Source organism: Oncorhynchus keta, chromosome 4 (genome assembly GCF_023373465.1).
Source record: "Oncorhynchus keta strain PuntledgeMale-10-30-2019 chromosome 4, Oket_V2, whole genome shotgun sequence".
Taxonomy (NCBI): Eukaryota; Metazoa; Chordata; class Actinopteri; order Salmoniformes; family Salmonidae; genus Oncorhynchus; species Oncorhynchus keta.
Window position 1 is genome coordinate 38,012,724 of NC_068424.1, and position 17,604 is coordinate 38,030,327.

General features: G+C 42.1%; 1 protein-coding gene across 3 annotated transcripts in view; it reads left to right on the plus strand.

Annotated features, from left to right (window-relative positions):
* LOC118374551 (cadherin-18-like) overlaps positions 1-15,513 on the plus strand; it is a 352,667-nt gene extending 337,154 nt beyond the window's left edge. For all 3 annotated transcript variants that reach the window (XM_035760982.2, XM_035760991.2, XM_052506642.1), the window contains 2 exons: positions 9,499-9,753; positions 12,953-15,513. In XM_035760982.2, the coding sequence (XP_035616875.1) occupies positions 9,499-9,753; positions 12,953-13,485 (788 nt within the window). In that variant the 3' untranslated portion in view covers positions 13,486-15,513. The remainder of the gene's footprint in view (positions 1-9,498; positions 9,754-12,952) is intronic.
* Positions 15,514-17,604: the final 2,091 nt, after the last annotated feature.

Consider the following 17,604-nt stretch of genomic DNA (forward strand, 5'->3'; position numbering starts at 1 on the left):
GTTGGTGATGTGGACACAAAGGAACTTGAAGCTCTCAACATGCCACACTACAGCCCCAATGATGGGAATGGGGCGTGCTTTGTCCTCCATTTTCTGTAGTCCACAATCATCTCCTTTATCTTTATCAAGTTGAGGGAGAGGTTGTTATCCTGGTACCACACGGCCATGTCTCTGACCCCCTCCTTTAGGCTGTCTCATCACTGTCAGTGATCAGGCCTACCACTGTTGTGTCATCTGCAAACTTAAAGATGGTGTTTAACTCATGCTTGGCCATGCAGTCATGGGTGAACAGGGAGTACAGGAGGGGACTGAGCACGCACCACTGAGGATCATTGTGGCAGATGTGTTGTTACCTACCCTTACCACCTAGGGGCGGCCCATCAGGAAGTCCAGGATCCGGTTGTAGAGGGAGGTGTTTAGTCCCAAGGTCCTTAACTTAATGATGAGCTTTGAGGGCACTATGATGTTAAATGCTGAGCTGTAGTCAATGAATAGCATTCTCACATAGGTGTTCCTTTTTTGTCCAGGTGGGAAAGGGCAGTGTGGAGTCTGTGGATCTGTTGGGGCGGTATGCACATTGGAGTGGGTCTAGGGCACAGGGACTATGGTCTGCTTGAAACATGTTGGTATTACAGACTCGGTCAGGGACAGGTTAAAAATGTCAGTGCAGACACTTGCCAGTTGGTCAGCGCCTGCTCAGAGTACACATCCTGGTCTTCCATCTGGCCCTGCGGCCTTTTCAATGTTGATCTGTTAAAGGTCTTATTCACATCGGCTATGGAGAGTGTGATCACACTGTTGTCCGGGAACAGCTCTGCTACTGTTCAGTCCCTAGACAATAAAGTAGATGAGCACAGGGCAAAGATCTCCTTCCATAGAGACATCAGGGACTGTAACATTCTCTGTTTTCACGGAATCATGGCTCTCTCCGGATATACCATCCCCATCCATACAGCCAACATTGCCCAGACGGGAAAAAATAACTCTCTGGGAAGAAGAAAGGCTGAGGTGTATGTTTCATGTTGTTTTAATGACTCATGGTGTGATTGTGATAACGTACAGGAACTTAAGTTATTTTGTTCACCTGACCTAGAATACCTCACAATCAAATGCCGACCGTTTTACCTCCCAAGAGGATTGTCTTTGGTTATAGTCACAGCCGTGTATATTCCCATTCAATTCGATACGACGACGGCCCTCAAGGAACTACACTGGAAAACTGGAAACCACATATCCTGAGGCAACATTTATTTTAGCTGGGGATTTTAACAAAGCAAATCTGAGGAAAAACCTACTGAAATACTATCAACACATTGCTTATAGTACTCGTGCTTCAAAAACTCTCAACCATTGTTACTCTCCCTTCCGGGGTGGCAACAAGGCACTCCCCGCCCTCCTTTCAGCAAATCCGTTCAGGACTCCATTCTGCTCCTCCCATCATATAGGCTGAAACTCAAACAGGAAGTACACGTACTAAGATCACCCGTGCTAAGATCTATTCAACACTGGTCTGACCAATCGGAACTACAAGATTGTTTTGATCACACGGACTGGGATATGTTCCAGGTTTCCTCTGAGAATAACATGGGCATATACACTGACACATTTACTGAGTTCATCAGGAAGTGTATAGGGGATGTTGTTCCCACTGTGACTATTAAAACCTACCCAAGTCAAAAACCTACCCAAATCAAAAACCGTGGATAGATGGCAGCATTTGTGCGAACCACAGCATTTAACCACGACAAGGTGCTTGGGAATATGGTTGAATACAAATAGTGCAGTTAAGCCAGGCAATCAAGGCAATCAAACAGGTAAAACGTTAGTACAGAGAAGTGTAGTCACAATTCAATGGCTTCGACACGAGACATACGGTATGTGGCATGGACAATCACGGATAACAAAAGGGAAAACCAGTCGTATTGCGTACATCAATTTCTTTCTTCTGGTCAAGCTAAACACCTTCGCCCGCTTTGAGGATAACACAGAGCCACCGACACTGGCCGACCTCAAGGACTGTGAGCTCTCGTTCTTCGACGTGAGTAAGACGGTATTACTGCACTGTTGGAGCTAGAAACACAAGCATTTCACTACACCTGAAATAACATCTGCTCAGTATGTGTACAGTGTGTGTGATATGTGGTTTGATTTTGATCCCAGTTATGTTCAAAATGGGTCCTCACAGAAGAGACACAACAACATGTCTGTGTCCCTAAATTCCCTATATAGTTCATTACTTTTAACCAGAACCCGGATCAATGGGCCCTGATCAAAAGTAGTGCATTACATAGAGAATAGGGTGTCATTTGAGATGCAGTCAACGTGTCTATGCTCCATAAATAAATTGTACTGCCGCATAAGCTTTTACACTGATAGCCATAAAAACTAGGTTAAAGAAAACACACTGGCAAATTGATACCTTCTGAATGGTGCTTTTGTTAAGCGTGGTATGTGCTTTCTCATTTCTGCTGACTGCACGTTGTGAGTTTTAAAACAACCATTAAAGCATTATGGATACTTGGGAGGCCCATTTATCCTGGCTGGCTACAACCCCGTCTCTCCTGAATCTCTAAAGCTACTAGAAAACATTTGAATTCCATTGCTGCTATTTTCTGTGCTTCTCGGAATGAAATATATATCGCTCTGTTTCAAGGTTTAAACTCCCCCCCCCAAAAAAATACATGTTTTATGTTGTGATTTATGTTGCAACATTTAATGAACAATGTCTATGAGAAGGAGACGTATATCTCAACAGTGTGATGCACACAATGCAATACACATTGCAATCGGGAGATGCAGTATCCAGGATTGGCCTTGAATAAGGCTGGTCAAAAAACAAGAAACAGACACGCCTTCCTGATCCTCTACAATTATTAAACATTACATCCCTCGGATCCCAGTTGTAATGATCACGATGGGAGACAGAGAGCTGGTTTCAAGCGCAGGGCACAGCAGGTGTTTATTTGTGAAGGACCACAGGAAGTGGCAGGTAGCTGGGTCCAGGGGCAGGCATAAGGTCATACACAGGGGGTCTCAAAAGGCAACAGTATAGGCAGGGAAAAAGGCTATTAAACGAGAGGCTGCCTGGATCTTTAATTTAAAGACCCTTGCGCCCTTCGGTCTCAACGTAGACTTTGATCGAAAGCCATTCTTGTGATTATTGTGACTTTGCCATTGTAATTGTTTGTAAACTTGTGTAGTTAAATTAATGTATGATCGTATGCTATCCATTTGCTGTTTGTATGCTGTTCTTTGTATGACATTTTAATATTTGATTATTAACCAATGATATTAGGCCACTCTTGGCCATGATTACAGACACCTGTGTCTTTTGACACTATATAAACGAGTCATCCCGCAGTGTTTGTGACTATACCCTGATGAAGACAGCTTGGCTGTCGAAACGTTGGTAATTACATTTTTGCATCTGAGCTCCTAGAGTGTGCGGCTCTCTTTTATTTTCAAGTTTTCTACTCCGCTAGCCAGCACCTCGTCTTAATAGGTGTCCGTTTCTTCTTCTTCTAAAAGGCTATTAATAACATCGTCCAGGACATCAGGCAATCTATAGTACAGGCAGGGAATAGGCAAAAGGCGTAGTTAGTGAGGCAGTCCAAAACTATCATACCCGGGAAGATTACAATAAGGGAAAACCAGAAGCGTTTCACAAAACAAACAATACCTCACAATGATGGGGTGCAAAGAACTGAACTAAATAGTGTGTGATAATGACATACAGGTGATCAGAATTCAGGTGATTGGGATCTGGAGAGCGAGCTACGTTCAGTGGATCTACGTGTTCGAGAGTGTGAGTTGGAAGCAGACGTTACACCAGTTTTCTGTGCCACATCATTGCGATGACATTAGCTTTTCTTTATTGTTCATTAACTAGAAGGCTATGTTATCTAAACAACCTAGTTATATTAATAGATCAATCGATTTGTGAAGGCATCTTTCTGGATCCAGTTTGCATACAGAAGAGTTTTTATTATTCCAAGCTAATTAGCCCGCTAAAAGGCAGCTCTGTCACGCCGTTGATATTTGGGAATTTTAATAAGCGACGTGTCATCCATACAGCAAGTTGCTGTGGTGCTCTATTTCGATTAAACATTTGAGACCTAATTATCTGTTATAGCATTGGGTGTATTCATGCCATGATCCATTGACTTTGCTAGGGTTTCCCAAACTCGGTTCTCTGGACCCCAAGTGGTGCATGTTTACTTTTTTGCCCTCGCTCTACACAATCAACTAATCATCAGGCTTTGATCATTTGAATCAGCTGTGTAGTGTTAGGGGGAAGAAAGAAAAACGTGATTTTTCTTTTGACTATTAAACCAGGGTTAGCGGTGCTGTAGAGATAAAAGGTTAAAAAAAAATATAGGGGGGTAAACTCTGATCGCCGGTCGCTGTGAAAAAGTAATGCTCCGTATTCTTAATTGCATTTTTCTACAAAAGGTGGGCAGTGGTCCCTAACAGTGTTCCGTACACATTTTGAATTGAAAACTAATAGGACTGTAACGACAGTGTTGGCATCAAAATACGGGGTGTAGAATACGCTTATTTTCAAGCGTTGATTGACATGGTAATGGACCAATATTATTCAAGAAAATATGAAAAAAAACGGACCCCTCTGACACTGTACGTTACATTGCGGCATGCATTATGCAAATCATTATGTGCTGTACAGAGTCTTTCCAGTGCTTCTCTCTCAGATTAAAAACATGCACGCCTCTCTTGCTGCTCCTGATTGTGCACAGGTGAAGAAATTGAACTGGAGTCCCTAAAAGACAGCATGTCACCAAACTGCAATAGTTATGAACTATGTGTAATGTTTTTGGACCATTGGCTACCCTGTAAACAGGTACTGACAGGAGTCGTGAGCCACATCCCTCAGGCCCCTCCCTGCCTTCACCTCCTCATAAGCAGCGTGTAGCTGTTGTTTTGTTCATGCAACATCATTCATTAAGATAGTGCCAAGGAAATTCAACATAATGCTATAGCATATTTCTTGGAAAGAGCAGGTGTTCATGTATATGATGGAGTGAGAGTACAGAGGTGAGTTGATGTTACAAATTCATCAATTGTTAATTCAATCAATAGTTAATTTCTCAGGTCATCACCGTGAGCCAATATGACTCTCAAAAGCCATGACAGCTGCAGTTTACTTGTGAAGACAACTTTAGTGTCGTCCTAAAACCCCAATTAGAATTCGACACAAATGGGTATGTTATAAGAAATTATATAAACTCTTTATAGTGTTTTATTTACATTTTAGAGGTGATAACCTGGTCAAATCGGGTGGAAAAAACAGTTTCCCCACTCAACATATCTTCACCTTTCAGTTTGCGCTGTTCAGTGATCTTCAGTTTCTTGGCAATTTCTCGCATGGAATAACCTTCATTTCTCAGAACAAGAATAGACTGATGAGTTTCAGAAGAAAGGTCTTTGTTTCTAGCCATTTTGAGCCTGTAAAACCCACAAATACTGATGCTCCAGATACTCAACTAGTCTAAAGAAGGCCAGTTTTATTGCTTTTTTAAATCAGCACTACAGTTTTCAGTTGTGCTAACATAATTGCAAAAGGGTTTTCTAATGATCAATTAGCCTTTTAAAATGATAAAATTGGATTAGCTAACACAACGTGCCATTGGAACACAGGAGTGATGGTTGCTGATAATGGGCCTCTGTACTCCTATGTAGATATTCCATTAAAAAAACACAACATTACAACATTAATAATGTCTACACTGTATTTCTGATACATTTTATGTTATTTTAATGGACAAAAAAATGTGCTTTTCTTTAAAAAACAAGGACATTTCTAAGTGATCCCAAACTTTTGGATGGTTTCGTGTGTGTGTGTGTGTGTGTGTGTTTGTGTGTGTGTGTGTGTGTGTATAAATATTATTATTATTATTTATTTATACTCTGACATTACTTGTCCTAATATTTCTTAATTCTGTACTTTGATATGTGTGCATTGTTGTGTATTGTTAGATATTACTACACTGTTGGAGCTAGGAACACCAGCATTTCACTACACTCACAATAACATTCTCTATGTATGTGGCCAATAAATGAAATGTGATTTGATAACAGTACTAATTCTAGCTACTAGTGAGAAAGCTGCCAGTTGATGTGTGTTTCATCAATGTTTAAAGAAAGCCCCAGAGCACACATTTGACATTTCAGAATGTAGAGGGATTCCAAAATTCAGGAATCTGTTTATCTGGTGCTCATCACTACCCCCCCCACAAAAAAAACTGCAAAGCCTCTCAACTTTATTAATTGATCATTTTACACAAAAAAAAGTGATGTCTCTATCTGTTTGGTTGGTAAAGCTCGAGCAGAGGAATTGTCTCTGATGTAAAAATGAAGCCAGTGAGCTGTTTGAACTTGTGCTTAACTAACCCAGGGCTGGGGGGATCCCCAAAGGTACACAGTTGTCTTGCATCCTCAAAAAACACAAAGAAACAAACACACACACACACACACACTGACATAGAAACAAAAACACACACACAAAAATACTCACAAACTCCCAGTGGTGCCCTGTTATATAATGGGGAGCCTAGCATATGAAATATGAAGCTGCTTCCGTAGAACCAACCTTAATTCACAGTCAATAGTCCTAGCTAACGAGAGTACAAAACCTTACGAACATCTACCTAATATTGAGTTGCACCCCCTTTTGCTCCTCAGAACAGCCTCAATTAGTTGGGCATGGACTACACGGTGTCGAAAGCTTTCCACGGGGATGCTGGTCCATGTTGACTACAATGCATCCCACAGTTGTGTCAAGTTGGCTGGATGTCCTTTGGGTGGTGGACCATTCTTGATCCACATGGGAAACTGTTGAGCATGAAAAACCCAGCAGTGTTGCAGCTCTTGAAACACTCAAATCGGTACGCCTGGCACCTACCCATACCCCGTTCATCTTTTGTCTTGCCCATTCAAACTCTGAATGGAAAACATACACAATCCATGTCTCAATTGTCATCAGGCATAAATGTTTGTTTTTTACCTGTCTCCTCCCCTTCAGCTTCACTGCTTGAAGTGGATTTAACAGGTGACATCAATAAGGGATCATATCTTTCACCTGGAATCACCTGGTTAGTCTATGTCATGGAAAAAGCAGGTGTTCCTAATGTTTTGTACACTCAGTGTCTAGTTGTAGCTATAGCTATATACCTGTAGGTCTTCCTATATGATTGGTCGTCATTGGAACCCTCATTATTGTTTAATTTACATTGCAGCTATTCAGGATATGCTGTATAATACTAAACAAGGTTTATTTTAATACATGTGAAATTATTTAAAAAACGCATATTTTTGTCTGGTTACCCAGACAGAGCACAGCATCCCTTTCTGGTCACTTGTTAATTTTTGGCACGTATGGTATGACGTGCTAGAGTGCTCGCAACCTGTCTCTGCTCTCTCTCTCTCTCTCTCTCTCTCTCTCTCTCTCTCTCTCTCTCTCTCTCTCTCTCTCTCTCTCTCTCTCTCTCTCTCTCTCTCTCACACACACACACACCCACACTTCAGAGAGATGACAGAGTTGAATGTGATGTAAATGATGACTATGATGGCCTTGCCCACAGCCCCAACTCTAATATGATATTGCCATGTCATAGTTGACACAGAGACAGACAGTCTTGTCCTCTCTATTCCACACCAGAATGCTATAATATAGTCTATATTACAATGGATCTGGGCTTCAGATATGAAAGCAATGATAATGAATACTAAACATCTCTCTCCTTCCTTCTCTCCTACCCTCGTTCTTTGGTCTCTCCCAGTTTCTTGGAGGTTGGAGTGGGAGCTGGTGCAGGCCTCGGTAGCACTAGTTTGGTATTTACTACTTTACACTACAGTGCTGTCTGTGGAGGACAGGTTTTTACAGTGAAGAGCTAGTTTAAAACCTTGCGCCCTATGGGCCCTGGAAAAATGTAAAGCACTAAATATGGAATAGGGTGCCGTTTGGGACGTAACCAGTGCCTCTCACAACATCCACTGGATTACCTTCATTTATTTCCCTTTTTCATCTCTCACCTTTTTTAGTAGAGTGGCCTCATGGATGTTGAAGGTGAACTGCTCATTTGCCGCTGTTTGATTTATTGTAATGACTCAGAGAAAGAAAAGACAGTACAGGGTCGCAATTCAACGGCTCAGACATGAGATGCATTAGGCAGGGACCTCAGAAAATCGCAGATTATAAAGGCTAAACCAGCCAAGTCCGAGACACTGACGCCTCACTCCCAGACAAGCTAAACACATTTTTCACCCGCTTTGAGAAAAGCAACACGGAGCTTGAGGGTAGGCATCAACACTTCCGCCCAGCTGATCCTCAACAATAGGACTCCCCAGGGGTGTGTGCTCAGCCCCTTCCTGTACTCCCTGTTCACCCATTACTGCATGGCCATGCACGACTCCAACTCAACCATCAAGGTTGCTTATGACAGTGGTAGGCCTGATTACCAACAACAACGAGACAGCCTACAGGGAGGAGGATAGAGACCTCGACAGAGTGGTAATAGGAAAATAACCTCTCCCTCAACATCAACAAAATGTAGGAGCTTATCGTGGACTTGGCTGATTTATTTTGATTTTCCCATGAAGCAAAGAGACACTGAGTTTGAAGGTAGGCCTTGAAATACATCCACAGGTACACCTCCAATTGACTCAAATTATGTCAATTAGCCTATCAGAAGCTTATAAAGCCATGACATAATTTTCTGGAATTTTCCAAGCTGTTTAAAGGCACAGTCAACTTAGCGTATGTAATCTTCTGACCCACTGGAATTGTGATACAGTGAATTATATGTGAAATAATCTGTCTGTAAACAATTGTTGGAAAAATGACTTGTGTCATGCACAAAGTAGATGTCCTAACCGACTTGCCAAAAACTATAGTTTGTTAACAATACATTTGTAGAGTGGTTGAAAAACAAGTTTTAATGACTCCAACCTAAATGTATGTAAACCTCCGACTTCAACTGTATACTGGTGGACATTCATAGTTGATCTTGTGTAAAATAAAATAAAAATTATTTGCTTGACATTTGACTACATTGATAGGTGATAGCAACATAAGCATACTGCTGCACCGCTATAACACCTGCTAAACTGTGTACGCAACCAACACATTCTGATTTGATTTGTTAAGAATTACCTCTGGGGGAAAAAACTAAAAAACAAACAGAGATCAAGGCAACAGATGCAAAGAGAGACATTTACCAGCTTGAGAGATGAAGCCTGTATGTGTATATCCTGGAATGGAAGCATTTGTATTTCAAAGTGAAAGTGCAATTGCTCAATATCTCCATTAAAAATCCATCTGTGGGAGCGGGTTCGAGTGGAGCGCTCTAGACAGAATCCCCCCTAATGGGAAGTGTGGCCTGGGAAGCTACAATTCCTGAATGTGTCCTCTGCTCTCCGCCAACATGGCTAATTTGCGCTAATGAATGCATTCTCTTTCGTTCTCTCTCTCTCCATTTTCAGACAACACAGCGAGCATCATCACACGGCGGAGGCAGTTCAGTCGGCTCGTCCAGGAGCTATACGAGCTCCCCATAGTGGTGTGGGATGGTGGGGAGCCAGCGCTGAGTGGCACTAGCACACTGACCCTGCGGGTGTGCCCGTGCCAGCGCAATGGGAGGGTGCAGACGTGCCAGGATGAGAGGGGACTCCTCTCCTCGGCAGGCCTCAGCACGGGGGCCCTGATCGCCATCCTGCTGTGCATCGTCATCCTGCTGGGTAGGTGTTGACTGGGTCTGAGCCTGGGTAACAGCAAGTCTAGGGGCATGGTGGAGGGTATGGGATGCCTGGTTGGCATCACACCTAAGGGGCATAGTGGTGAGGATGGGTGCATGCCTTGGGGGCATCATGCCTTAGGGCACGGTAGTGGAACACCTGGGGGGCATCTTGTCTGAGGGGCATGGTGGTGGAGGGTATGGGCTTTAGAATGCCTAGAGGCATGGTGAAGGGTAGGGAGGAGAGCAGCAGGAGGGGGTGGATACTTTAAAAGGGATGAATGGAGGGGTGAGGAAGGACACAGGTGGGTTGTAGAATGAGGGAGGACAGAGAGAAGGTCAGGATGATGGAGAAGTAGAGAACAGAGAGTGAGTGAGATTTGGGCCAGATGGGTAGATGGATGTGTGAAGAAAGATGGACTGAGAGGAGAATAGAAGAAGGTAAAGGTAAGGACAAGGAGACTTGAGAGAAGGGTGTATAAAGAGGGATAGAGCTGTGTTAAAACTACCCATAAATGTTTTGCTGCTCTGTATTTACTACTTTAGGAAAAACACACTATTTAAGTTAAAGATAGAATCCGCAGTAGGGAAAACAGCGCCACTCTCCTTCCCACAGATGTTGCTATTGTTTTTGTTTTGTAAACTAAAGGGAGGTGAGAAGCGTTGACCAACGTGATGAGAAAATGTGCAGTTCATATTGTGCTGTTTGCGTGTGCAATGATGTAAGAGTAAAAAGAAAATGAAGGGCAGTAACTTCTTTGTTGTGGATTATTGTAAAGGAGGTGGACGTTTCACCATTAAAGGGCAACTGAAAATCAAATATCTTCCAAACTTGACTGGTGACATGCAAAACCATGTATTGACTGTATCAACACCGGACGAATGAAAAAATGACCAAAATATAGTTTTGGAGTGGAGTTCCCATTTAAGGATTCCAGCTTTAAATGAATGTGTTGTATAGTAAATGCTTTATAATAAGAGATCAAATATAATTCATCAAAGTTCCCACAGAAAACAACAAAAACTTTCCCTTTTCAGCAAAAGGGTTACAACACTACCACCACTGCCAAATACCAACAGAGTCTCTCTACCAAACAGAACAGCAGTAGGACGGGAAAGAGCGTGTATAATTAACAGAATCTTCCATCTCCCACTCACCCCCTCTCCCTTGATTGTCCGTGGACATCGGTGCGTGAAGGTGATGCATATTCATATCAGCAGTCTCAGCATGGCATTGCCAGAGTCTGAGGCTCACAGCAACTAAAGGCCATCATCACTGTTTGGAGTGAATGCATGAGCGAGAGACTGCACCTGCATGACTAATCATCAGCAGGAGAGAGATTGATGGAGGGAGGGACAGAAGAAGTGACAGGGAGAGTGATAGAGAGAGAAGGCTTATCGAGTTACTTTGGCTAGTCGAGGAAGATGGAGATTAGCTGGGGAAGGGAGTGTTAGTGTGAGACACAGCTGTTTCATGCCTGAACACGGGCGTGAGAGAGACAGACAGACAGTGGGACAGAAAAAGAGAATGGTAAAAATACAGAGAAAGGAAGGGAGGGTGATGTATAGATGCTATAGAAACACAACAGGGTGAGATTTTTTTTAGCAGGGGAACACAACACACACACACACACACACACACACAAAGACAACAGTGCTAATTCATCAGAGATGAGAAAGCTCTCACTTTGCATGTGTTAAAATGTGTCATCCTGAAATAGGGTGCCTAAAACATTGACACTGGTAGGCTGCTAACTAGCCGCCATATATGTGTCTGATGTTAAATAGTTAATAACTATTAACACCTGTAGGATAAGTTAAATAGTGTTGTGAGAAAAAGATTTCCCCTTTTGATGCTCTCAGCGTGACTGTTTCACAGGGATGTAAAGGAGAACTCTATTGGTCTGCCAATGCAGCAGGATGATGTCATTTTACTGATTTTATACTGTGGCGGCATCCCAAATGGCACCCTATTTCTTTCACACTATAGTGCACTGCTTTTGACCAGAGCCATATTGGTTCTAGTCAATAGCGCTCTGTTTTATAGAGCCAATTGAGACGCAGGTGAGAGTTCACCTGCTTGGTCATTTCACTGAATGACCATTTTATTAACATCATTATTAAAGCAGAAACCATAACCCCGTTAACTCCAGTACAAGTTCATGATACAGTAGTTCTACTTCAGCAAATGAAGTATTCTCCTCGAGTTCATTTGCGAGTAAGATACACTATTACGCACATCATCATGAGATGTTGTGGATGTAGCCTAGCTACACACATCACTGCTGTTATAGGGGTAACAAGGTTAATTTGAAGGACACTATTCCTTATTCCCTACATAGTGCACTACATTTGACTAGAACTCTATGGGCCCCGGTCAAAAGAAGTGCACCATATAGGGAAAAGGCTGCCATTTGGAAAGTAGCCTCTGAAACATTCACCATTTTTTATAATAATGCATATTCATTCCGGATTCCTCATCAGGGCACAGGAGCTAGATGCGTGTTGCAGAGTGTAAATCAATAATACCCATTAGCCGTCACTGGTATTAGCTGTAATGATGCTCTCAATGCAAGCTGCTATGAGAATCTTCTCATTATAGACTGTGCATCTCTGGAACAGATTTAACAGCAACGCTCAGCCAAAATAGAATAACAACAACACCATCTCCACTCCATTTTATGATATTGACTGAGGTACTTTATCTATACAGTAAGTATCTGAATCCAAAATGCCACCCTATTCCCTTTGTAGTGCACAACTTTTGACCGGAGCCCTATGGGCCCTGGTTAAAAGTACTGCACTATATAGGGAGTAGGATGCAATTTGAGCAGAACACAAAGCTCTAATTTTTGTAACTGTTTACGACCCATAACATGTTAATTTATCCTGAATTAATAACCAACATAGTGACACCGCATGCAGAGCGTGGCATTAGCATTGCCATCAGACTTGGATATTGTAGTGAACCTCTACTGATAACATGTGGTGTTGTGAAACCAACCGTTTTGTTGTCGTTTCCATTACTGTTGTTGTTTACATTACATCTGATGTTTACATTACTGTTGTTGTTGTTGTTGGCATGGTGTTTTTGCTTGTCACTTTCTTCTGCAGCAATCATAGTTCTCTTTGCCACTTTGTTGTTGGCGTTGTCTCTATTACTATTGATGTTGAGACGACCGTCTCTCCTTGTCTTCCTCCAGTGATCGTGGTTCTGTTCATCACCCTGCGGCGGAGCAAGAAGGAGCCCCTCGTCATCTCCGAGGAGGACGTCCGCGAGAATGTGGTAACATACGACGATGAGGGGGGCGGCGAGGAGGACACTGAGGCCTTCGACATCATCACCCTACGGAACCCCGCCGCCGCTGAGGAGCTCAAGTTCAGACGGGACATCCGGCCGGAGGCGGCCCGACAACGCGGGCAAAACCGAGGCTGCCACAGTCCCCCGGAGCTGAACCAGGTGGATGTGCAGGAGTTTATTAAACAAAGACTGGTGGAGGCAGACATGGACACTAGCGGGCCTCCATATGACTCCCTCCAGACCTACGCATACGAGGGTCAAATGTCTCCGACAGGTTCCATCAGCTCTCTGGACTCCCCGGGAACACACTCAGAACAGGATTATAACTACCTGGACGACTGGGGGCCTGAGTTTCAGAAACTGGCAGAACTCTACGTGGAGGATACGGATGTAGCAGAGTCAGATGTGGCAGTTGCGGTGACAGTGGCGACCTAGCCTGTCAACGTCGGTCACACCGTCTGTAAAACCAAAACCTTCTCTCTCTCAGTCCTCCTCCTCGACTTGTTTCAAAACGATGAAATAGAAATGCTTTTGAACTCGTTCCAGCTGATCTACTTTTACTGTTGAATTGCAGACTGCCCCTTTTTTCAGTTTTCCATTTGGAACATGGGTCTAATATGCGGATGGATTGATTTTGGGGTGGAACAATATTAAGGATAACGGAAAAAGGAAAATATTTTTCCTGTTGTATATTTTTTATTGCTCAATAAAGTCCTTAATTCCATATGAGTGGATATATGTGAAACGGAGTGTCAACTTTTATTCTGTAGATTAACGGTTATCTTAGAACAGACATCATTATGCAAAGATTTACGCATTTAAAGCCCAAGAAAAGTTATATTGAACCATCACTTTCACTTTCAGGTTTATCTATTCTAAACAATCATTACAGCTGGTCATGTGTGACACCACACAAAAGCAATTCAATTGACACTAAGGCTTTCTTAATCAATTTTACAACATAGATAGCTACAATTCTTCTTAAAATGGATGTTGATTGCAAAACTGCCACTAACTGGGCTTTTAATTCTATACCAGTATGTACAACTGTCTGCCTCGATAAGATAAAGGTACCTTGCATTAGAGAGTCATGACATTCGTGTTAATAAAATAAAATACTATTCTGAAAAATGACATCAGAGGGGAATCAAGGATATTGCATTAGTTTATCATGGTCTATAAAACACTGTCCCTATAGACCTTGAACATTCGTCCAAAATGGCACCCTATTCCCTAGGCCTAGTACACTACTTTTGGCCAGAGCCCTATGGGGCCTGGTTAAAAATAGTGCACTATATAGGGAATATAGTGCCATTTGGGATGAACATATGCAGGCTTTTTACTGAGAGTGCTTCTTTCATGAAAATAACTCAAAATATATGTTTAATAATTTATTTCCCTGAGCCTCGTTTTGCATTTAAATGCTCAGTCTGATTGTTTGGGCGTGTTGATACAAATTGAAGTACAGTATATTTACATACAAAGCCCAGATTGGTAGATAGATCTTTTAGACTCTAGAGGAGGGTACATTTGCAAATAAATGATGACTGGTCATTGGTCAGAATAACGCGATCAGATTGTGATGTCATGATCTGGGCCAAAAACTCCCATCCCACCAGAAACAGGCTGAAATTCCAGACGTTTTATTCAAACAGCTCTTACACACAAAGGTTATTATCATAATTTTCACAATTTCAGAGTGTTGTTTCAACCTCACAGTGTGTAAACATAATTTAAAAGAAAAGGAAAATCAAGTTTTTTGGCAGCACTGCCCCTTTCAACATAAGCCTTGAACCTAGCCAGCAATCAGTCTCCTATGGTCTGTCTGTCATAAGTTCCTCCTGACCTGCATGGCTGCTACTGAGACACTGGATGAAGGGATGAGAGACTGATTAATATTTCAGTCCCTCTGCTTTCTCTCTCATTCTTTCATTTTTCTCAAGCTCTCTCTCTGTATTCTGCAATCTCTATCTCTCCCTTAGTCTCTTTTCCCCCTCCATCTCGCTCTCTCTCTTTCGCTCTCCCTCTTGCCCTCTCTGATGCGATCTCTCTCTATCTCTCTTTCCATCTCTCTCTCTCTTTCTCTCTCTTTCACTTGCTATCTCTGTTTCTTTAGTCTATTTTCCTTCTCTTCTCCCAGATTCACAGGTGCAGTATAAAAGAGAGAGAAGTGAGTCACATCTGTGTTAAAACGTTTGGGATATGGATAAATGCTCTGAGTTACTGGGGCTTGGTTTGGGGCAGAGATGAGAACTGAAAGGATTTGAATCCAGCATGGGAAGATGGAGCAGAGAGTATCATTATGAGTGTGCACGTGTGTGTCTTTGCATGTCTTTATGTATGTGCATCTGTGCATTGGATCCACTTCAAATTTGATTCCCTGTCCCACTGATTATGTCAGAGTCAATGTGTTCCAGTCTCACTGGGGGGAAAGGAAATCACTTGCCAGCTCTAATTGATGTGATTGCGCAATCAACACATTTATAAATGTGTAATAAAAAATGCATTTAAACAGGATGCAATACATTTGACCCAGAAGTCAATGTGCTGTGTGATGTACACTGTGTGTGTGTGTGTGTGTGTGTGTGTGTGTGTGTGTGTGTGTGTGTGTGTGTGTGTGTGTGTGTGTGTGTGTGTGTGTGTGTGTGTGTGTGTGTGTGTGTGTGTGTGTGTGTGTGTGTGTGTGTGTGTGTGTGTGTGTGTTCTTTGACACCCAGTGTCATGACACAGTCATAGCATATCATATATGTCCTCCTCCCAGAGCATTTATGCCTAACATACAGTGTCATGCTCTACAACATCCGAATAAATCCAGTAGAGAAAAGAACAGTCTTGTAGTTTTTACGAGGGGATATGTTTCATACTTGACTGGCATAACTAGTCTCAGTAACACTTTACTTGACACCCAGTGTCATGACACAGTCATAGCATATCAGAATGTCATAATCGCTGACATAACCTGTCATAATAGGGCCATAATAGGGTCATAATAGGGCCATAATAGGGTCATAATAGGGTCATGACACATACAGTATATTAAGACCTGTTGTGACATATATTGCGTTATTTTATGGCCGGTTATGACACCTACATAAGATTGTCAAAACCCACAAATCCGACCACACAAAACATTCCATTACACAAATTATTGTTGTAATTGTGCACCCCACAGCTCTGTTGCTGATGACTGGGATGAATGCAGGAGATGATTTCAGGAGCATGACAAGACACGCTCTTTTTGACTGACGACTGATGTAAGGGCATGTACACGATAGGTCTATCTAGCTTATATGATTATTAGGGTCATAATGCTTCTTGACATTGTCATAAAGTGTATTTTCTTCAAGTTATTTAAAATATGTTGAATAAAAAGCATGACTGTAAAGAATTCATTACAACAGCAAAATACTTATTAAAAACACATTTGAGTAAATGTGGAATTTGACACTCTTATGTGGGTGTCATACGCAGCCATTAAATAATGCAATATATGTCACAACAGGTGTAAATACATGGGTCATGACAATGTTATGACCATATTATGACAGGTTACGACAAGCTATGTCAGCCGTTCTGACATATTATGACATGGTTATGACATGTTACGACACTGGTTGTCAAGTAATGTTTTACCCTAATCTCACATCAATTAGTCACATGTTTGTTTTTTAGGCAAGCGCAGTTCTTCAAGATTGTAGTTAAGAAACTATCTGAACTGCATGTTTCATGGATTGTAATATAACAAAGGTTCTCTTGTAGGGGGTGCCAAATTGTGCATTGAATTGTGTTTGAGTGTGCATGGGTAAGTTATTGGAAAATGACCCTTTTTTTTACATTTGACGTCCAAAGTCATGAAATCTCTCCACACCATAGGTTTAGGTTGCACCAGCTTTGTATGAAAAGGAGTAGATTTAGTCTGTGTCACAAGTAGTACCCTGTTAACTTCAGAGCATTGCCTGTAGATTTTATGAAAGTTGTTGCGTGTGTGTGCCTTCCTGACTTGTATGTGTGTGCGGGCATGTCCACACTGAGCCGAGTGGTTGTGTAATGCTTGGCCTTAAGAGTCAATACTGAGAGGCCTTTCATGGCATTTGAGGTCAGAGACTCCCCAGAGGACCACAAACAGCCTGCCAGGCATCACGGACACAGGGTATAAATATGTGATTAAAGGAGGGCCTATCATTGCATATTCTGAATTTTCATTAGCCTTCAAAGTGTCTGAAGGTGAAATGGAAGACATCAAAGAACTAAAACCCATCTTCAAAAGCCAACCCACGACCAAACTTAAAGTAGACATAGTGTTATTTGCGCTGGAAAAAGTAATGAGTTCTGAAAAAAAAAATGATGCTGACATTTCACTTAAAAAAGAAAACGGTGAAAAAGTGTCATATTGACCAGGGGTTGTGATGCCACACAGAAACAGAATGACAGATTAATTCATTGTAAATCTATGTTGCCATTCAATATTTGAGGACCAGACAGAAAATACTGGGTTAGTCAAAGGCCTTGGAACTGTAGACAGAGACACAAACCCATTTATCTTCAATTTTTTTC